Here is a 22244-nt window from a genome sequence, read left to right on the forward strand (position 1 = left end):
TCATTTAAACAGTATATCTCCAAAGTGGCCTGAAGCAGCTTCATTTTGGGCTGTCTGTATGGGCCCAAAAAAAAAACAAAAAACAGTTCTACTACATGAGTTCCAAGAACTCTTTGGACTTAAGGTATCATTTAAATAATATTAATATAATGTTTGTTTTCAGGCTCAGATATTCCGTCCCTTGAAGTTCAATACCACTTCTGTCATCAAAATTGCAGTAGAGCCTGTAAATCCCTCTGAGCTACCCAAGATGCTGGATGGACTGCGGAAGGTCAACAAGAGTTATCCCTCTCTTACTACTAAGGTGTGTTATCTTTTTGGAGAACTCAGATGGGGAGACATCAGGAAATGGGAACAGTATAGCTGCTTTTACAGTCCGCATGGAGTTCAGAATGGTGTATGTTTTCTTACATTTTCTCCTGTGCATCTCCTTTCAGGTTGAAGAATCTGGAGAACATGTAATATTGGGAACAGGCGAGCTCTATCTTGACTGTGTAATGCACGACTTGCGGAAAATGTACTCAGAAATTGATATCAAGGTAAAAAAAAAAAGAGTGTTTTCTAATCTGCCCCTGGTGTTGACTTAGTGGGCAGTCTTCCATCCAAAATACTTGAAAGTACTTTGGTTTATTCATAAGGAAGGCTGGGTAGTTGGCCTATGACCTAATTATTATCTCTGCCAATTCTCCTGTTTTTAAAGGTTGCTGATCCTGTTGTCACATTCTGTGAGACAGTTGTGGAAACATCTTCCCTGAAGTGTTTTGCTGAGACACCAAATAAGAAGTATGATTATAATGCTGTTGTTTTGGTTGGTTGTGTGTTTGTTTTTTTAACTAAATGCTGTCTTGTGATAGACTCACACTAACACTGTTTGCTAGAAAGAAGATGTTACTCTATTCAGAAATGTTCTCCCTAGCCCTTAGCTGCAGTAGTTCATGCAGTGTTGGGTATGTCATATTTAAAAGTCTTCAGGCTAAGTGATAAACAATATGATATGGAAACCATTTTGAATCCCTCATTGTGGCAGCTGTCATTGTTCAGCAATCTATTCATCTTCCTTTGGCATATCCCCATACTGCCATAGGCATTCTTCCACAGGCAGAAGAATATATGTAATCTTGCCTAGAAAGGAGGCTAAATAGCCACAGGCCCCTCTTGCTCACACTTGCTATTTTGAATTACTTGTCAAGCTAAATTTCAAATGCATGAGACACAACCAAATAAGATGAGACCTGATGTTTAAAATAAAAAAATGTAGCTCCTGGACTCCTAGAAAGCAGACAATTAACAGTGGATATCTTTTAGTACTCAGAAGCAGTGATGGGGGTTCATTTTCTGTTAGGGACCACATTCCAAGTAATAATGTACTGAGCTGCATGTTTGTAGCGAATAGAACCAAAGACCTTAGTGTATGGGTTGCCACCAACCTCTTTTCTCCTTCCCTTTTCATTGGGCTGTCAGAGCCAGAACACATAGCTCTCAACAGGGTCTGAGCTGATAGCTTGCAGACAACTTCTGAAACTAGGCCAAGAAACTAGGATACAGTTTTCCATCCTGTTTAGAGGGTCTGAAGTAGGAAGGACAACAATTGTTTCAGTCATACAACAGTCCCCCAATAGAATGAGCTTCAGAATGAAGTTAAAATATGTTTCTTCATTCCACCTTTCTTTTCACTGCTAAACGACATTTGTTTGTTGTTGTTTTTTTTGTTCAGGAACAAGATCACCATGATTGCTGAGCCACTGGAGAAAGGTCTGGCTGAAGATATTGAAAATGAAGTAGTGCAAATAACATGGAACAGGTATGGAGCTGAGCTTGCCCAAGGACTGGTGTTTTGAGCGAGCTTTGGAAGCAAATATCCTCAACATTCCCAACCCATTTCATCCCTCCATCTTCAAACACATCCTAGAAAGCCTGCTTTCCCCTTTAAATTGTGATACCTTATGTGTAGTGGTAAATAGTCTTTTTAAAAGCTTGTCCTTTGTATTTAAACAAATGTCATGTTCATTTTAGTGCTTTAGGAATTCTAGAAGTTATAGGCAGGTTGCCAAGGGAAGTGGTGCAGTCTTCATAGAATCATAGCATTGGAAGAGACTCAAGGGCCACGAAATCCAACCCTCTGCCATACAGGAATACACAATCAGCGTACCCCCAACAGATGGCCATCCAGCCTCTGTTTTAAAACCTCCAAAGAAGGAGACTCCAATACAAGGGAGTGTGTTCTGCTGTCAAACAGCTCATATTATCAGGAAGTTCTTCCTAATATTGAGTGGCATCTCTTTTCCTGTAGTTTGAACCATTGCTCCAGGTCCTTTACTCCGGAGCTGCAGAAAACATATTTGCTCCATCTCTTCAGATATTTAGAATCCCTTCAGATATTTAGCAGTAGCTTTAGCAATAGCGAGTACATTTCTATATTGCTTATCAGTGCACTTAAACACTTCCTAAGCAGTTTACAGTGTGTAAGCTAATTTCTCTCAACAAGCTGGTTACTTATTTTAGCTACCTACAGAAGGATGCAAGGCTGAGTCGACCCTAGAGGATCGAACTCACAACCTTGTAGCTGTGAGAGGCTGGAGTACCGGCATTTAACCACTGCACCATCAGGTCTCCTGAAAGGTTTAAATAACTGAACTGAATCATAGAATTGGAAGAGACCACAAGGGCCGTCCAGTCCAACCTCCTGCCATGCAGGAACTTTCAGTCAAAGCATTCCCAACAGAATAGGCAAGTCAGTGTCATATTTAAACAATATATGCTACAGTCTTCCCTAAGAAATATTTAAGGGGTGGATGTGCAAGTATCTGTTAAGAGCTAGATTATGCTACAATTTATGTTTAGACAGAAAGTTTAATCTGGATGATCTTTAAGGTCTCCCCCATTTCTTCTGGTAATATTTATGTATCTTTCATTAGAAAAAAGTTGGGTGAATTTTTCCAGACCAAGTATGACTGGGATTTGTTGGCTGCTCGTTCTATCTGGGCCTTTGGGCCAGATGCTACTGGACCAAACATCTTGGTGGATGACACCTTGCCTTCTGAGGTAAAGAGCTTGCAGGAGTGTTTGGGTTGGGCTTTGAGCCTGGATTGAGTAAAGGCCTCTCCTGTAGGAATAGTGCAGTTTTGAATTCAAGTACTGGAGAATTTTTTGTTGTCTTTTTGGTGACAAGTGAAGACTTTTTCCAGCAAGCTTTTGGAAAATCGTTTTAACAAAAATGGCTTTTATGGTCTTGTACTGTTTTTAATATATTTTAAAATAACATTTTAATTCGTTATAATTCTGTTGTTATTTAATACTGTTTTAATCTGAATTTTGTATGTTTTAACCATGTATTTTTATTGTGTTCTCTGTTTTGTTTTGGTTTTTTGTAAGCTGCTTTGAGTCTCAGGAGAAATGTGGGATATGAATAAAGAAATAGTAAATGATGTCTATGGAGATCAAAGCAAAAAAATCACATAACAAATTTTATTTCAGATCCCCCTACCGCTCTTTTTTCATTCTAGAATATTGCAGTGTTTTCCACACTGTCCACTAGCATGCGAGGTCTTTGAAGAAAGGTTTGGCCTGGAAACTGCCTCTTCCTCTCAGCAGACTATAATGAGGAAGAAGGAATAAAGAACATTTTCTCTGGCTCTGAACTGTGTTGAGACACTAAATTGGTCCCAAGGCTGTGTTTGACCTCCTTGTCCCATGCCTGTGGACAGTTTGGAAACAATACTTTTTGAACTATAGTTCCCAGAATTTCCCACCAGCCTTCTGTTGTCAAGGCCATTGACCATACTGGCTAATGGATTCTGGAAGCTGTAGTCCAAAAAAGTAACTTTTCTGAGCTCTGTATCTCCGTACAGGGGAGCTTTGGTAAGAAGTATTCAGGTTTATTTGTAGTCACTCACTCTTTCTCATTGCTGCTGTGTCATCTGTTTCTCCTTTACAGGTTGATAAAACTCTTTTGGGTTCTGTGAAAGACAGTATTGTGCAGGGATTCCAGTGGGGAACTAGAGAAGGACCACTCTGTGATGAGTGTAAGTAAAAATTAAAAATTATAAATTCTCTTGTGGGAATTTTCAAGCTCTTCCCTTTCCAGACATATTTTCTAATATGTCTGTTACATGTTGATGAGTCTGACATTACAACAGTTGCAGGGTACTTAATTCCCACATTGCTAGGTTTATCTAGAAAAAAGTGGACTAGAAGAGAATTCCTGGTTTTTATGTTTACACTTCCCAGAGATAAACTGAATATACCATAGAAATTATTTAACCTTATTTCTTCACCTCCACTTCTGAACATAGAAATTTGAACCCTAAGCAAATTTAGTTGCTGTTATGCAATCACTAAAGCTGGAATTCTCATTGGGGCACTATTTGGGTGTGAAAATAATTCTACCAGTAGTTTCACTTTTTTTAGAGATACACAATTGCTATCTCTAGTGTACCCTGTCTTTCCACAAACACATATCCAGTCCTCTGTCTTACTTTTGATTTCTTCCACCATTGTGCATTGGGTGAGCTGATGGCCTTGACGCCTGTTGTACATTCAGTCAGACAACTGTGGGATCCAGTGTAACTACACTTATCTTTCAAAAGTATCCCTTTACATTGTATTCAGCTTTCTTTTTCCCTGGATAAATCAAAATGAATTTAAAATAACTGAAAAGGCCTTTTGAGGACTGGGGCAGATGGGGGGGTTCCTAAAGCTTCTGTGGACCCTCAAAATAAGTGGTCTATATAACTTACAATGTGGTGTGATGGTTTGAGTGTCTGAATAGGAGACAAGAGACCAGGGCTCAGACCCCTGCTTGGCCACAGATATTCAATAAGTGACTTTGGCATGTTGTGCTCTCTCAGCCTTAGAGGAAGGTAGTGAAAAACATCTTCTGAATAAAACTTGCTAAGAAAACTCTGTGATAGGATTACCATAAATCAGACTTGGCTTGAAGCATGTAGCAACAACAGCTACAGAGAGTTTAGCTGTGCAAAATTCAGGATGCAAATAAGCTACCAATAAATTAAATTAGTAAGTTATATGGTTGAAGTCTCCTGTGACAATCTTCCCTATGAAGGTTCTATACCAATAACCATCAGGGCTCTTGGTTGTATGAACAATCTCTGCACCTCTTGCCAGTGTTCTTTGCTTCCTTTTGTTGCAGTGATCCGCAATGTGAAATTTAAGATCCTGGATGCTGTGATTGCTCAGGAACCATTGCATCGGGGAGGTGGACAGATCATCCCAACAGCCCGTCGGGTGGTGTATTCTGCTTTCCTCATGGTAAGAAACATCTGGCATGGCAACAAAGGCCAACAATCCTAGAAAAGGATATTTTTGATGCCAAGAAAAGACCATTTGGTTCTCACAGGCGGTAAAAGAAGCCCTTTAAAGCACTTTTTAAAAATGCTTTTTTAACTTCTGTGTTAAATGTTTGACTGTAATTTTGCATTAATGTGCTTTTGAAGTATTATTTTAGTTCATTTGAAAACTGAGATGGAAGAACAGTACAGAAATGTCTTAAATGAAAATAAAGAAAAATGCCTTGTTGGAGGAGTCATAGCTCAGTAATTGAACACGTGCTTTATGTGCAGAAGGCGCTGCATTCAGTCTCTGGGCATCTGCATATAGAGCTGGAAAGGACCTCTGTCTGAAGTCAGCTAATTAAACGGACCAGGTTAAGAAGAGACTTGCTGCTTCAGACCACATCCTTATGTTGTCCAGTATTCTGTCCCAGAAGCAGCCAACCAAATACCTCTGAATAGCCCACAAAAAGGACATGGGTGCATACCCTTATGCTTGTGTTCCCCATAGATTGTATAGCGAGATATACCGTCTCTTATACTGGAAATGATATGTAGCTACCATGACTGATGGGCATTTGTAACTGTCACGCCTGGCGGGCACATGTTCCTAAAGGTGTTTATCTTTAGTAGGTGGAGAGCTAAAACAGCTTTAATAATCTAAGGGATTGTTTTCATCCTGTCATTCTTACTTTGACTCCTGATGTAACATTGCTTCATAAAGAGTATGGTAGTTTACAGGAGCCAGCATGGCATAGTGGTTTGAGTGTTGGACCATGACTCTGGAGACCATGGTTCAAATTCCTGCTCAGCTATGGAAATCCACTGGTTGACACTCGGCAAATCATACTCTTTCAGCCTCAGATGTCAAAGGCAACCCCCAGTAAACAAATCTTGCCAAGAAAACCCCATGACAGGGTCTCCATAAGTCAGAAATGAGTTGAAGGCACACAACAACAAGTGTATAAGAGATAATAACTAACAATTATGTTGAGATGTCATAATCTGGTGGATACAGAGCCTTTGGACCTCAGAAGGAGGAGTATGAAGAAAGATAGATGAAAGAGGTGTTGGATATATTCAGGGCAAAGGACTGAGAATTTAAAGTTGATGTGATGTGTTATCAGAACATTATTCTCTGAATGCTTCTCTGTGGCTGCTCTCTGTTTTCCCACAGGCCACTCCCCGATTAATGGAGCCATATTACTTTGTTGAGGTCCAAGCCCCTGCTGACTGTGTGTCTGCAGTGTACACAGTTTTGGCCAGGCGAAGGTAAGAAACATTTATGTTCATTAGCCTTTTAATTGTCATGTTGCTGAACTGAGAAGGAATACAGATCTCTTTTCCAAAACCTGTCAGCAGCAGGGCGGGGAGGAGTGGTAATTTCCTTGAGAATACCACCTCTTTATTATTTTACTGTTTTCTGCCAATATTGAATACTGAATGGAGAATACCAAGGATGATGGTGAAAATCTCATCGCTTGCAATCTGCACTAGCTTTTTTCTGTTAATTGTAGTTGCCAAGATGTGAAGATGGCCATGAGTATAAATTTATTTTAAGGAAGACATCCAGCCACTTCCCCAACAATGCCATCATTTTCTCACTTTGCTCCTTTGCAAAGAGGACTAAATATGGTCAAAAGTGGTACAGGAGAAGTCTTAGTTTGCATGCCCATTCCCCCTCTCTATTTTGAAGTTAAGTTCAAAATAGGCACTTTGCTCAGCTGCTTCCTATTATCAAAGCCCTAGAGTTGGCAAGGTGGGCAGTGAATCCAAGAAATTATGGGTCTGCCATTGTTATATTTCCTTTAATGGCTCATTCTGGCCTGGGTACCAACTGCTGGAGACAGATTGATTTCTCCATTGTGGTGTGCTTTTGAGCTTTCCTAGGGGTTCTTGATTGAAGTTGGGCAAAGGTATTGGATTGGTCTTTTTCAACAAGATGTGCTTATATTAAGTTTTCCCTCACAGTAATCCCAAACATCCCACTGCTTCTATCCTATTATTTATACTTTGTTTTGTATCTATATTTCTGTCTCCCTCCAGTTCACCTGGTTTTCTGTCTTTCCTTGTCATCCTACTTTTGTTACCTATTAGCAAGCACAGATGATCTCCTGAATCATCTGGTATGATTCCGGAGACACTGAGAGGGAACACTGACAAGTACATGTGGAGGAAGCCTCAGCCATATTTTTTTTGCAATATTTATAGAGGCCATGTGACCCAAGATGCCCCAATCCCAGGCTCTCCTTTGTACACCATCAAAGCATTCATCCCAGCTATTGATTCATTTGGGTTTGAGACAGACCTCAGAACACACACTCAAGGACAAGCATTCTCACTTTCTGTCTTCCACCACTGGCAGGTAAGTGACATTAGAGGGCTTATTTTGACAGGTAGCAGAACAACAAGTTGGGGCTCCAGATTTGTTGTGCTTTCACTCAAAACTCCCCACCTGAGATGCACAATTATTCAAAGTCAGGCTCTTCCAGTCCCAACAGCAGGATGTAACCCTGATTAGTATGGCAGACAGAACTTGGAACTTGAGCTAAAGATTCTTTGTATATAATATGCTCTCATTCTGCTTCAAGACACTCTATATTTCATGCCAAGAAAATGTATTGGCTTGACCAATAAATGTTTACATCCTTTTTTTCACATATAGTAGAGACTCTTTTGAGTCCCTCCCTACTCTCCTATGAATCATAAATAGCCTTGGTTTAATCTACTAGTGCCAACTGATATAAGATGGGGTTTTGAGATAGTGTGGGATGGCGCTACAGTAAAGCTGACATTGTACTGCAAAACCAAATAATCCTTTCAAAATCTTTTATTCTATTCAGAGGGTGCCCTTCCACCCACCCTGCTGAAGGGAAATTCCGCTGGTGCTCAAGCCCCATTTAAAACAATAGGGCTTGTGCACGCAGTGTGTGCTGGCACACACACCATTGTCTTTTATGGCGAGCAGCTTTCAGCATAAGCTGAAAGCTGTGTAAAGTGTGCCCGCATATGACATGGGTGCACTGTAAAAATAACAAAGATTCTCTGGGAAACTCCAAAAGCTTCTGTATACCTGCTTGGTGAATAACCAAGCCTGGATATTTTGGAGATTCTCTTTGGGCTGATGAGGAATCTACAGTTCTTTTACTCACACTAAGTGTTCCTTATGTTCCAGATTGTGCCAGGTGACCCATTAGACAAAAGCATTGTGATCAGACCTCTTGAACCACAACCAGCACCCCATCTGGCCAGAGAGTTCATGATAAAGACTAGACGCAGGAAGGTAAGGCTTAAACAGCAAGCCATCTTGTCTCTTTTGGATTCTGCAGTTCTTTCTCTCCAGTGGAGCACACACACAGTTTCCTCTCCATTCTTTCTCTCCTATCTAATGCTTGCCTTCTCATTATCTCTCTTTCAGGGGCTAAGTGAGGACGTGAGCATCAGCAAGTTCTTCGATGACCCTATGTTGCTGGAACTGGCCAAACAGGATGTGGTGTTGAACTACCCTATGTAATTGTGCTGGATCTGTTCCCTCACCCCTGCTGGGCAGCAGCACTTTCCCAGGCAAGAATCCACTATCATCTTGCTTCACCAGCAATCCTACACATGAAGCAGTGCTGCATCTTTGCTCTTCATGCTGCTGTCCCATGGTTACCAGAGCTGTCCCATGGTTACCATAGTAGTTTTGTGCTGTAAGGGAGGTCTCGTGCTGTGAATGAACTCCACGGTTGTGGTGCTATCCTACTCTGGCCAGAATGCACCACCCTAGAACTCTCTGTGCCTCAAACTCAGTATCTCAAGAGATTTTGCACTTGAGACCTCTAAGCCTCCCACAGCAAAGTTCCTTTTCCACAGTAAATGCTGGTGTTGTGTTGTTTAAAAAATAATTCTGCAACCTCTCTTTTTATTTTCCAAAAGCATTGACATGAATGTCCAAAGATTATTGGGCAAGTTCATCTTCTCATTCAAACTGAATCGTAACCTCATTACCCACCCATTTTGATAGTGTGGCAGTTCATTACTGCCACTTCTTATTGGCAGAGAGGGAAAAGAGCCAAGTCCTTAATACTTTAAAAAAAAAAAAAAAACCTTAAAGATCCCATTCAGGTTTTGGCCTCTTCCCTTTCTGGGCCACTACCAGCATTCTGGAGTTTCAGATGTGTTCATTTAATTGGATTTGGCGCATGGAGGAGAGGTGGTTTAAAGATAATAAATATTTTTTATATCTGTAACTGATAATTGCTTTCTGGTTTGGTTCTTGATTCCTGTCCCATTTGTGTGTGAATGAGCAAGAAAGAGGAATGTACAAACTGGCCACATCTGCTCCTCCTCCTCTTCCCAAAAAGAGCTGTATTAGAAATCCCATATATTCATTTTCAAAGGGGCAAAACAGACAGGCAGGAAGGAGTGGCCAGAAACCACTCCTGGCCCAATCACCCCGGGACCACGGCAGTCCCAAATGGACCATGGCAAGAAGTGTAAAACAGCCAATCCTTTTTGAGCCACCTTAGGTGGCCCTGGGGCAGCTTCCCGGGCATGCATCATCTAAATGCCATGCCCCCAGAGCAGCACTAAGCTGCCTCCCATCTGCCCATCTGTTTCGGACCAAAGTGTTCTCTCTGTTTATGAGTTTTGCCACTGCTAGCCCAACAAGGATTTGACAGAAAGCAAAGCACAACATACAAAACTTTCACTGACTATTTGTGTATCCACTATTGTCCATTCTCAGATCAGTCCCTCACAATTATAAAATGTCTCTGTCTGGACCTCTATATCCAGTTTTAACCAGATATGCCAGTGACAACCTGTGCCATGCCCTTCTCTCTGTAAAATGAGTCTAGTACTCAGAGTTTTGTAACTTTACTCAAGAGTTTTGTAAAAAAAAAAATTGGATGATGACTCCCAGAGGCACAAACCATTGAAGTGCCATTTTATCAGCTGGGTGTTTAAATTTATTATCAGGGTACCCAGCTACTCAATGTCCCTGTATTGTATTTGCATTTATGCCACCCTCTCTCCAATATTACTTTCCACTGTTAGCCTAACACTGAATATCACATTCCCAAAAGGCCTCACTGGAAGAATTACGCTGTGTACATATGTATGTGTCCAGAAATTCAAATAAATAAGACTTCTTATAAGCTATCCTGTCAAAATATTTACATTTTAATGCTTTCTTAAGCATGAGAACTTTTAAGAGTATATTTAAAATAGCGACATTAGGTCTTAAAATACTTGGTCACAAAGGCAGGTTAAATGGAAGTTACAGCAAGCAATGCAGTCAGAATTAGGAAAATCTGTATTTACTAGGATAAATTTGCTTATGTATGCTTTATTATGAATTAGATATATTTTTCTCTTTTTGTAAATAACAGACTAGTGATCATTGCTTACCACTCTTCTGGGCTAGATGAACTACTGATGCTGAAAAATGAGGTTTTCACACTCAAATAGAATGTGGGATGGGAAATCATGGTTTATGGTAGTCTTTCCCACCTCAGTGTCCTCCTGATGTGTTGGACCAAAACTCCCATCACAGCTAGCTAGCACGATAGACACCAAGTTGTGGGAGACTGGTTCATCAAACATGTTTGAGCAGGGAGTATAACTGCTTGTTTCCATAAGGACTTCCTGTAGTTCTCAATAAAACTTTTTAGAAAGTATACATCAAAGTAGGAGATATTAGGAAAACATGAGCTGTATAGTTGAACAGTTGAGGCTTCAAGGGGTGTTTCTTCTGCAAGAGCAAATCAGATGATCTAGTGCTGCTGGAGTTGCTATAGGGGTCTTCAGATCTATTCAGGGAGAAGGGACAAACCAATGCCTTTGAATGTTCCATCTATTTCTGTTTCAGAAAGTGGTCTTTGTACATGCTGTAGACAGCGCCTGAGAGGAGAAGGAAGGAGCAGTATCATTGCAAAGGAAGGAATCAGGAACTAGGCCATAGGAAACGCAACACTCTTTGTCTATATGCAAGGATTTTGCATAATGTTGCTTTTGTAGTCACGAGGGGCAATGTAACTATCCAGAGTATTGAGGGGTCATCCGCTCTACTCTTTATAAGTTCTGTAGGGTTTCTACGTTTCCTTGAAGCATCTCCCTTTTCCTTTCCAGATACCTTCCAGTCCTGAAGGCTGGAAATAATTGAAATCTTTTGCCTTCTTTATTCTCAGCATAGTCCTCGCACAGCCTTGTGGCTGGTTCCAAAATTGTCAGACAAAATTCACACCTGCTTGTTGGCCCTCCAACTCTGGTTTTGGAGGGAAACTACAACTCTTTCATATAATAGGCAAAAAGAATCAAGTTCTGTCCTCTTTTTCATGAATTGCCTCCCGCAAAACATCCCTACCTCCTGCTTTGTCATGGCTCATAGTTAATTGCAAAACAAAGAAAGGAAGTCTCTCCGACAGCTGCTTGGACAAACTGACTTCCATAGTTCTGGACATGCATCCTTCAAATGTACATGTGTGATGCTTGGTCACCTTGACCATCATAGTGAGAATAGAGCAAGATATAAATCTTTTAATTGGTTCTTGCATGCTGGAATGAAAAGTTTCCAAAGGTTTTACTCTCACAGGGGTGAAACACCTGGGAGTGGTTGATAAGGTTTTTCTCTGGTTGGATTATCTCAATATGCTTAGATTCCCTTTCTGATCAAGGATAAATAAATTTGTGAATATCATTTTATGTTCCTAGGTTATAGTAGACTGAATGTACTCAGAGGGATACTGCTTTCATTCAAGCTGTAGAGACCAAAGAGATATTTATAATGTCTCCTTTATGCCAATAAGATCAAAGCCAATTGCCAAATGATGTATTTTTCAGTTTGAAAGGCTTAAAGGCCTCAAATCTACCTTTTGAATAATGATTCCAGGTGACCTGTTACCTATGTGAGAAACTGTTTGCAGAGCAACGGATAGGTTAATTGTCAGCTTTAAGGTATGTCTAAAAGGTACTACCTGTGCCCAAACCCATCTCTTAGCACAGCATCCTATGGCTTTGTCCCCACTAACTTACCAAGGGTTACAGCTCCAACTAGGCAGGCCTGGGCCGCTACTCGGGTATGAATCAGGTGGACAGACATCTTCATGCTCCCTCTTCCTTTCAGTCGGTAAAGCCCATAGGCTGCCACAACAACAAACCCCATCATACCTAAAGGGCCAGAGAAGTCACAGAATCACAGCAGGCATGAAGAATTGTTTTGTTTTCCCTCAGCAGTAATATCTTGGGAGCCAAGTGTCAGCTATAGTCAGGGCTGATGTTACAGTGTGGTGGGCTTACCCGCTTTCCTCTCACTTCTCAGAAGCATTTTTCTGACATCCTCTTCACTCTCTGTCTCTCTTCCCACAAGGCTCCTCAGAGGGACTGATCACTTGCTAGAAGTGAATTCTTTGCAGGAACATTTTGGAAATGACTCTGAAGGCTGCATGGGGCCATAGGTTTGCAGACACAACAGCCACCCTATTCTGAAAGCTTCCCTAAATTGTCATCTAGGCCACCTCACCATTATGTAAGGTAAGGCACATTTTGTACCCATGATAGACAGGCCAGGCATTTTTTTTCTCGCTACCATTTCCATTTAAAATTAAATGGTATAACCAACCTTAAAAAACTTGCATTACTTTGATGGTCTCACACTTCAGGGATTCTTCCTAATTTTTACCATCACTTTTATCCTCCCCACATTGACAAAAGACTACACAGACAGAATGAGAAGCAAGCTTGAATACAGGACTTTGTAGTTTAAATTACACTGTTCGTACCTTTTATGGGTTGTTTCTTCCAATATTACTGAGATTTTTTGTGAAGGTAGAACTGTGTCAGAACTGCTTCAACTGAACTTTTTTGTTGGTTTCAGAAATGAACATGTAAATTGGAGGTGGAGTTAGGGATCACAAAAATAACTATGTTTTTTCAAAACAAAATCCTTAGGGGGAGGGCTCATAACTCGGTGACTCACAGAAGGTCTTAAGCTCCATTTCAATGATAGAAGACTCCGCAATGCAGAGCCCTCCAGATTTTCAAACTACAATTCCTATCTTCCCTGTTTGTTGATGTTGTGGTTTGGGTGGATGAGAGTTATAGTCCAGTGGATTCTGAGGTCCCTGAGCAGGGTAGACAGACCAATAATCTAACTCAGTATACTGTAAATGGTTTTCTTGTGTTTTTATACAATCAGATTTCTAACTCTTAGTATTTTTTAAATCTTTTGATCCACCCTTTGATCCTTATCCTAGGCAAACCTATGAGTTTGGGCCAGATTTGGTTTCCTTCCTGTCTTCAGCAGTAGGAACACTCTGGATGAACAACTGCTTTGGCGTGATAATTTCCTGCACATACATTTTCCAAAGAACAGTTCTCATGCTGTGGTGGGGAAAAGTCACAAAAAGAATGGTTGGGAATGGCATTTCCCCAAACTCACCAATTGGCACCAAAGGGCTCTTCCGTGCCTTTTGTAGAAATTTAGTACCCGCTGTAGTTTCGTGTTCTGGAATCCAGCTGCTTTTATCTGTCGACATTGGAAGCTGAAGAAAGAGATTTGCAAGTTACACACCAGATGAAAAATGACCACCTAGCCTTACACCATATCCTCCTATAAAGGTACTTGGATCTTGTTGATGATAATTGTGTTCCTCAAAATATTTCAACAACAGATAGCAAGCTTGATATTTGGTCAAAACAAACAGCACCAGAGAACATCCTACTTGCTGTAAAGATCTGAAGACGTTCAGATTGGAATGTTTCGCCTTTGGATCTTTGAATATGAAACCTGCCTCTTAATAATTGTTTGAAGTTGTGAACCTTCAAAATAAAAATAAAAAAAACTGTTGACTAAGACTCCCATAAAGATGAACAAACTCAAATACTAAAATAGACACTGAAGTGTGACAGCATCACATAAAGTTATGTCTCCCATCAAGGGTGCCCACTGGACACTCACCTGCTCTTTTAGAGTCACTGTTTGATATGTTGCTCCCTAGGTTTTCCCCAGAAGTTGTAGGCTTCTTCTGTTTGCTGGTGCAGAGATATCTTCTTGAAGTCTTCCTAAGCAGAGTTGTTTTCACATGGCCTGCTTGGATCTTTTCCCATTCTGTCACCTTAAGGTTAGAATCGAAGTCCCCACACTAGCAATTTCCTTGATGTTTAAGCAAGGAGATTGGCCTATGGCTGGCAACATTTTGTGCACTTGTTTGCTTTTAACTCTCATTCTCCACATTGTCATTCCACTGCAAATTATTAGGTAGTTAAGACCAAGAGAACATAGCTGATCTGAGAAAAGGAAATGTGGATAGTACAGATGGAAGAAGAATGTTTTTGATGTTAGACTCAAGAACACAAAGTGAAAACAGAGTTTGGCATGTGAGTGAGAATAAGAGAGGACAAATATTAACATGTTGCATGGAGGAGATTATCAGAAAAACAGCCTCATTGGGCTGTGCAAAGGCCAGAAGCATAATGGAAACTTAAGAACGGTTCCAAAGTGCAACTATTTCATCTTTAATGCATTTTTCCCTGTTGAGAAGAAAGCATGGAAGAAGCATTGGGAAAGAATGTGGGAGCCGAATGTGATAGCTGTAACTGGAAAAGTAACCTTTCCAAGCCCTGAAATTGCCCTGGATTGGATTGAATGCATTGGCATCACTTTTATTTGCAGTTGATGGCTCTTTTATTGATTGGTTGGCTTTTATTCTCTGGGTGAAGTCACCTGGAAAGTGCAGTTTGTATTACAAATGGGGCACATGAATATTTGAAATAACAGCTTGGCAGGGCTAGAAGCAGGTTAGTAGGCTGAGCCTTGGGTCATGTCCTGTATGTCTCTTCCCCCTGCCCCAATTTTTAAATTGACAATGCGCTTTGTGACACCACCTGCAAAAAGTCATAGGTGGCAACAAAAAGCAGACCACAGGAATCTGGATGAAAGGGAATATTTCTATGGAAAAATACAAAGAGACCCTTATCTGCCACCCTCTGTTCCCCTTTTCCTCTGCCTGCCTCCCTCCTCTCCTTTATGTTCTCTGTTCCCACCAGAGCAGTGCTGGGATGTATTTATCACACGGGATGTTTACACCAAAGGCCAGCTCAGGGATCTTCACTGGAGCTCCCAGCTGCTCCCATCCAGCCCCCATGCTTGTGGTAAAATGCAGTGGAAAACACTGACCCGCTTTCACATTCCAGGCCTGATGGATGGATGGAGACAGGATGCCAGAACAAGGGGGATATTTTCAGTGGTGCAGCGTGCAAAAATATTTATCAGCGAACCATCAGAAAGCTTACCAAATTGTAAGCAGAGCTCTTTTTCCAGCTGAAATAACCCATACAACAGGATTGGATAGGTATGGTCCTTTTATACATTTCAGTCTACTATTACTTTCCATATTTTTCCTGCTACATCCAGATGCCCTAGCCAGCATACCCAGAGGAGAGGGACTGTGGGAATGATTGACTAAAAACATCAACAGGGGCCCAGTTTCCCACCCATGCTATTAAAGGATTCATGTCAGAGTTAAATAGCACACCACATGTAAAGAGCAGGACTTAGAAACATTGCTTCTTGGAACCACAGCCCCAGAATCCTCAAACTAGTTGGGAGATTTTGGGAGTTGTTGTCCAAAGAAGTAACTCTTCCAAGTTCTGCCAAGAAAATAAAAACCAGTCAGACCACTTTGCTGAAACGGACGACTGGGAGGTAGGGATTTTCAGCCAATAAATTGTACAACTTTTTTTGCTATAATACTTCCAGGTTCCTTTGACCCATGAGGATCTCTTCTCACATTTATGTGCTGAAATAAGATTTATTGGGTGCTTTCAAGTCATTTCCAATGTATGGCAACCCTAAGGCAAATATATAATGGGGTTTTCTTGGCAAGATTTGTTCCCGGGGGTGGGGGGGATTGCCTTTGCTGTCCTCTGACACTGAGAGTGTGCAACTTGGCCAAGGTTACACAATGCATTTCCATGGCCAAGCGGGGTATTCAAAACCTGGTCTCCAGAGTCCAGGGTTCCCTCATTGCAGGGCAAGAGTTCTTTGTCTGCAAAGTTGTGCAACTGGCAGAAAATCAAATTCCGACAGGACACTCGCCTCCCCAGTATATGAGCGATGGGAAAAGCTTTCCTTTTTTTATTTCAGTTGGAGATAAACTTCACAGCCCAACTTTTGATCCTTACAATATTGTACATATCCATCAAGAAAAGCACAGGACTGTTGACAAGAATTTGAACAACCTCAGAGGGACATATGTCCATATGCTTGGAATATCCAATTATTTAGCTATTGTGGAACAAAATGATAGCAAAAGTCCCTGAGGTGTCAGATTGTGCTTCTGATATCTTCCCAAGTACCAATGTCAGACTCTAATTCAATTGTTGGCAGCCCTTGATTTCACAAACTCAGACTCTGGGTCAGAGAATCTATGGCCCCTGAGATGTTGGTGGACTACAGCTCCCACCATCCATGGCCATATTGGCTGGAGATGGTTGGAGTTGAGAATAGTTGGCTACAGCTCTCCAGGTGGCAGGCTGCAGCTCTCATTGGCTGTATTGGCTAGGACTGGTGGGATTTTCCATCTGGTAACCCCTGGAGGGTCACAGTTGTCCATGCTGATCTATATCCTAATAGCAGTTTAGAAACTAAGAATCTCCCTGAAAACAAACTGGTGGCACAAAAACATTTTGAATATGGCATACACATGGAATCATTAAAACATCAAGACTGCATAGCCAAAGCATGCCAGAAGACAAATAAGTTTATGGAACTGTGGTTCCCATGGCTAAGCCATACTGAAAAGCTTCCCGCGGGACCCAGACCACACTACACAACACTTTATTTATGTATCAAAATGCAAACACATGTTGTTATAATCAAATGTCAAGCCAGCAGTGAAATGTTTCTTGTCCTTTATTTTGCATTTAATATTAACCCCTCCCTGACCATTTCAGACTATGCCTTAAACTACAGAGACTACAATAACCATTATTGTACAGCACAAGCAAATTATTACCTATTATTGCATTATTTACATTGGGGTCACCGTAGCGTATCTTCCATGTGTTCAAATCAATGCTTTCCAGATCTGTTTATTTCCATTTGAATTTATAATAGTATTGTTTTTGTTTTTAATCCTGACATAAAATGGGCTTATTAAAATCAACACGATATCCTTCTTGTGACTCCCCAGGAATGGCTCTTTTCCCCCACATGTTCTGACAAAATCTTGTTTATTGTATTTCAATCAGAGTACAATCTAACAAGCCAAAGGCAAAAGCAGCTGCTTGGGAACTCTACAGAAAATCAGTTAAGCACACACACACACCCCAAAAAACCCTCCACTTCATAAAATGACAGGGATATAAATCAGTACCTAGTACAGTGATTCCTAAAGTGGGTGGTATGCCCCCTCAGGAGGCAGTGGAAAGGTCCTGGGGGGTGGTGAGAGTTAAAGGGGGTGGCGTGGGCTTCAGTTAAAGTATTGGGGCAGCCGAAAGACAAGGGGAACTAAAAAGGTGATGGTAGGGATGAGAGTTGCACGAAACTTCTCTTCAGTGTCCCTTAAAACCACCATGAAGCCTCACTTTCTATGCCACTCTTCACCTGTCCACACAAGCTCACTCTCTTAGCCGCTTCTTTCACTAGCAGTGGAGTTTATCAGACAAGAGAAATTGGAAGTATAATCCAGTGGCAATCTGAACGCAATCATGGGGTTTAGCGTTATTGTGTGATAACCTATTACATGCAAATTCGGGCAATGGGAAGTCAGTCCGAATGCAATCATGTGGTTTCACGTTATTGCATGATAGACTGCCACACATAAATTCAGGCAATGGTATGCTATTTTCGGGAAATGGGAAGCCAGTTCAAACACAATGCTCATTCACGTAATTGTGCGAAACTAGCGACTTTAAGTGAATGCGTTCTGGCCCCACTTTCTTTTCATTCGAATTTAAGAGAAATTCCTCCCGTTTGATAAACTCAAGTGGGGGGAAATTCTTGCAAGGCTTGGGCGCAGGGCATCATTTCTGCACCTTGGAGTGGTACCATTTTGGGACAGACTGACTAACAGAAGAAAGGAGTTCAGAGTTTATCACATGGGGGGAAAACCGGGGTTTAAACATTTTAAACAAAGTTGCACAATCGCAGTGAAGATTTTTGCACACATCGTAATAAGAGAGGACTTATCCTGGGAATAACCAGCAACAAATCATTATTTTTTAAAACTATTTTTAAATTATATGATAGGACATTACATTAAAAAAAATAACAAAAGCATAGACAACATGACCAACAAACAATAAAAACAAACAAAATATAAAGCTTTCTTTGATTAATTATTTACGTCCTTTCTAATACTTCCTGGTTTCCTATGTTTACTTTTTTGGTTTTAAAATAATACACTCCTTTAACCCATTGGCTCTGATTTAAGAAAAAAATAAGCTCCAAGATCTCTAAGTTCTGTTCCAAATTTTTTTTTATATCAGATGCTGATATGTACCTTATAATGTAAGATGTGATATAGCATGCATTAATAGAGCAAGGAGGAAGAAAGGAGAGAGACTGTCTAGCCTCTCTGAGTGAAATCTCACAAGAATGTTTACTATTTGAGATAGTCCTGCACTATAAAAACGAAAATGGTAACATGAAATAACGTGAAGTTAAACTGGAGGTAAAGCAGAGAAAAACGGCAGTACTCCTGGACTCGTCGCTACAGCTGTCATCTCAGGTGGAGGCGATGGCCGGGAGTGCTTGGTACCAACTTCGGTTGATACACCAACTGTGTCCCTACCTGGACCGAAAAGACCTTGAAGCAGTAGTACATGCACTAGTAATCTCTCATCTTGATTTCTGTAATGTGCTCTATATGGGGCTACCTTTGTACCAGGTTCGGAAGCTTCAATTGATCCAAAATGTTGCAGCCAAATTGGTCACAGGAACATCAATATCTGACCATATTACTCCAATATTAAGATCTCTTCATTGGCTGCCGATCAGCTTCTGGGCACAATACAAAGTGTTGGTTACTACCTTTAAAGTCCTACATGGCTTGGGCTTGAGTTACTTAAGGGAACGCCTCTCCCTACACAATCTGCCGCACACTCTTAGAACATCATGGAAGAAACGATTGGAACATAGGAAAATTAGACTAATTTTGGAAAATGCTTTCATGTAGTCTCTAGAAAGTTCAAAATGTTTTTGTTTACTTATGCAATGTTCAATTGACCTGATTGCTTATTTTCACATGTGTGTATTGTTAGCTTTGGTTAAAAAGTCTGCTGAAACATGTTACATTACTCTTCCTTTTCTTTTCATGGTGCAGAAACCTCTGCTTAGTCTTTTCATGTTATTTCTGCCTCTGGAACCAAATTTCCTGTTAAAGAACATGTCTACTTCTTTAACTGAGATATTTGTTATTGTTGTGTGCCTTCAGGTTCTGGCTTCTGAGTACCCCAAGGTGAACGTATCATGGGGTTTTCTTGGTAAGATTTGTTCAGCAGAGTTTTGCCATTGCCTTCCCCCGAGACTGAGAGAGTGTGACTTGCCCAAGGTCACCAGTGGGTTTAATGGCCAAGCTGGGAACCAAACACTGATGTTCAGAGTCATTGTACAACATTCAAACCATTATGCCACACTGTCTTCCTGAGACATACCTGTATGCAAAGGGATCTTGTAGAACCTTTGAGACTAACTGAAAGAAAGAAGCTGGGAGCACGTGATTTTGTAGGCTCGAACCTACTTCCTCTGACGTTCATGCTCAAAGCTCATGCTACCAACTTCTTTCCTTTAGCTGGTCTCAAAGTCCTACAAGATCCCTTTGCATACTGACTCTCCCATCACTACAGTTTCCTTTCATTTACCAGAGAAATCCAAACCAGCAAAAGAAAAGGAAGTCTATTACAGATGCAGACAGGAGAAACATCTAAATTCTTCTCTCTGTGTGTCATTTCATAGTAGATTCACCCTCCCCGATATTTTGCTAGTTTATACAATTCACAAATTAGATGCTTCCTGTCAACTTTCAGACAGTTGGAAAGTATATGATAATTTTACAAAGATGAAAACATTTTGCCATTATAATGACAAAGCGCTGGTTCAGCATTTTTACCTTCAGACAAGGGCACTCCTGCATCTGTGATTTATTTGTGCAGAAGCTCTCCTCAACATTCATTACAGAACATGCATCAGCAGAGAGGGAAGTAGCTTCCACTTCAGTGGGACAGTGAACCCATTCTGGGTTTTAGTCTGACATTTAAAGGAGCCATCCAAAGTGCTGAACCTATTTGGTGGCTATGGACTGGTGCCTTGGGTAACTCCTTTAAGCCACCAGCCCAAGCATAAAGAAATAGATAAAGACAAAAATCGAAACTAGATATTTTGCTGTGGCCAAACAACAAATGGGGCCTCCCCTCATTCAAGGCAAATCACATACTAGCCAAAGCCAGCAAAACTATTGTGCCACCTGAGGCAGAAAATCCCACAAGTATCTCTTCCCCATACCTGGTGGTAGAAAGGCAAAAGAAGAAGAAAATCCATAAAGTAACTCTTGGCTGCCCGTTTGTAAAAGACACTCTGCCTAAAGGCAGCAACAGCTCTGATCAGAGGGGAAATGTATGTGTTTTACCATGGGCACTCGGTATCTATTGGGGTTTGGTTCCAGGACCCCTCAAGGCTATCAAAATCCGTGGGTATTCAAAACTAAACCTTTCAAGTCTCTGACCATGAGCACCTGCTCAGTGACATAGCAAAATGGCATCCTTTTTGTAAAACGGCAATATCAAGGTTTGCTTTTTGGAAGTGTGTGTGTGTGTGGATATTTTCGAACAGTGATTAGAATTCAATCTGTCACTATAGATGGCTGACTGTACATTATACATCTTAGGGGAGCTACCAGTAAGCTACTGTGAGTGGATTTTGCTAAGCAATGGTCTAAAACCCATTGTTAATCTTGGCTAGAGTACATGTGGTGAAGTGGTTTGAGTGTTGGACTATGACTCTGGACATCAGGGTTTGATTCCCCCGCTTGGATATGAAATCTACTGAGGGGTCCTGGAACAAATCTTGCCAAGAAAACCCCATGATAGGGTCATCATAGATTCGAAAAGACTCGAAAGCACACAACAGCAGCCACTCATTGAATCAATTGGATTTACAGGTTATGGATTATTTTGGTAAAAAGGCAGAATTCATGTGAATTTGTGTGTCCATGTTTAGGGGGGGAGGGGGAATATTGGTATATGTGTTTGTAAGCACTGTGAGGTGTTATGTATAATGTGATGTTCTGAATGTGTGAATAATATAAAGATTTTTTAAAAAAGAATCAATTGGATTTACCTATGTGTTGACTCATCATTCAATTATTTCTTCAGTGGGTTTATTCTAGTAACAGGATTCCAGTATGAGAGTTGCTTTAAAACATAGACCTTTTGAGCATCTTTGGGACATCTGACCAGAAAATGTGGTTGCATGCTAGACCTTGAGCAGTGCTTGGAAAAGTTACTTTTTTGGACTACAACTCCTAGAATCCCCCAGTCACTATGCTTGGACTATTCTGGCTGGGAGGATTTGGGGAAGGAGTGGTCACTGGTTTACACTAGAGGAGCTGCCCAAAGTGCTGAACGCCATCCGCGCAAAATAGGTTCAGCACCTTTAAAAACTCCCTTAAAATTCAGACTTAAACCCACAGCAGATTCACAACTCTATTGATATGGAAGCCACCAGCCTCCACTGATTCCAGAAATTACAGTCAGCCCTCCACATTTGCAGCCTTGACTTTTGTGGCTTTGATTATTCATGGGTTTAATTGATGTGTTCTCTCTAAGAATCTCTAGGTCTTCTGGCGTGGCTCTGCTGGAAGTTGACCATAGAGTCACACTGGAGGATCTAGAGATTTGTAGAGAAAACACTTCTGTAGGCATTTTTAGGTCCTCCAGCATGGTCACGTTCCAGCTGATGTTGATCATGGAATT

At 41.0% G+C, this 22244-nt stretch overlaps 2 protein-coding genes across 5 annotated transcripts in view; one reads left to right on the plus strand and one right to left on the minus strand.

Annotated features, from left to right (window-relative positions):
- LOC149309253 (116 kDa U5 small nuclear ribonucleoprotein component) overlaps positions 1-10409 on the plus strand; it is a 36841-nt gene extending 26432 nt beyond the window's left edge. For both annotated transcript variants that reach the window (XM_089532044.1, XM_089532045.1), the window contains exons 18-28: positions 164-304; positions 438-539; positions 701-783; positions 1715-1801; positions 2916-3042; positions 3935-4022; positions 5150-5268; positions 6466-6560; positions 7500-7653; positions 8464-8571; positions 8707-10409. In XM_089532044.1, the coding sequence (XP_089388170.1) occupies positions 164-304; positions 438-539; positions 701-783; positions 1715-1801; positions 2916-3042; positions 3935-4022; positions 5150-5268; positions 6466-6560; positions 7500-7653; positions 8464-8571; positions 8707-8802 (1200 nt within the window). In that variant the 3' untranslated portion in view covers positions 8803-10409. The remainder of the gene's footprint in view (positions 1-163; positions 305-437; positions 540-700; positions 784-1714; positions 1802-2915; positions 3043-3934; positions 4023-5149; positions 5269-6465; positions 6561-7499; positions 7654-8463; positions 8572-8706) is intronic.
- Positions 10410-10443: 34 nt separating this feature from the next.
- LOC149309254 (HIG1 domain family member 1B-like) lies at positions 10444-14465 on the minus strand. 3 transcript variants are annotated; one of them, XM_089531212.1, is made up of 4 exons: positions 14230-14465; positions 13711-13813; positions 12306-12440; positions 10444-11083 (listed from the first exon to the last, which is right to left on the minus strand). In XM_089531212.1, the coding sequence occupies exons 2-4, from the start codon at positions 13805-13807 to the stop codon at positions 11010-11012; spliced, it is 306 nt and encodes a 101-aa protein (XP_089387338.1). In that variant the 5' UTR covers positions 13808-13813; positions 14230-14465; the 3' UTR covers positions 10444-11009. The 3 variants fall into 3 exon arrangements, with proteins under 3 accessions (XP_089387338.1, XP_089387340.1, XP_089387339.1); XM_089531214.1 differs by having other exon boundaries at positions 10444-11174; positions 14230-14414; XM_089531213.1 differs by lacking the exon at positions 14230-14465 and adding an exon at positions 13994-14064.
- Between the last annotated feature and the right edge of the window lie 7779 nt (positions 14466-22244).

The sequence above is a fragment of the Sceloporus occidentalis genome, unplaced genomic scaffold (assembly GCF_023333645.1).
Source record: "Sceloporus occidentalis isolate IW3139 unplaced genomic scaffold, rSceOcc1.0.p SCAF_7, whole genome shotgun sequence".
NCBI lineage: Eukaryota > Metazoa > Chordata > Lepidosauria > Squamata > Phrynosomatidae > Sceloporus > Sceloporus occidentalis.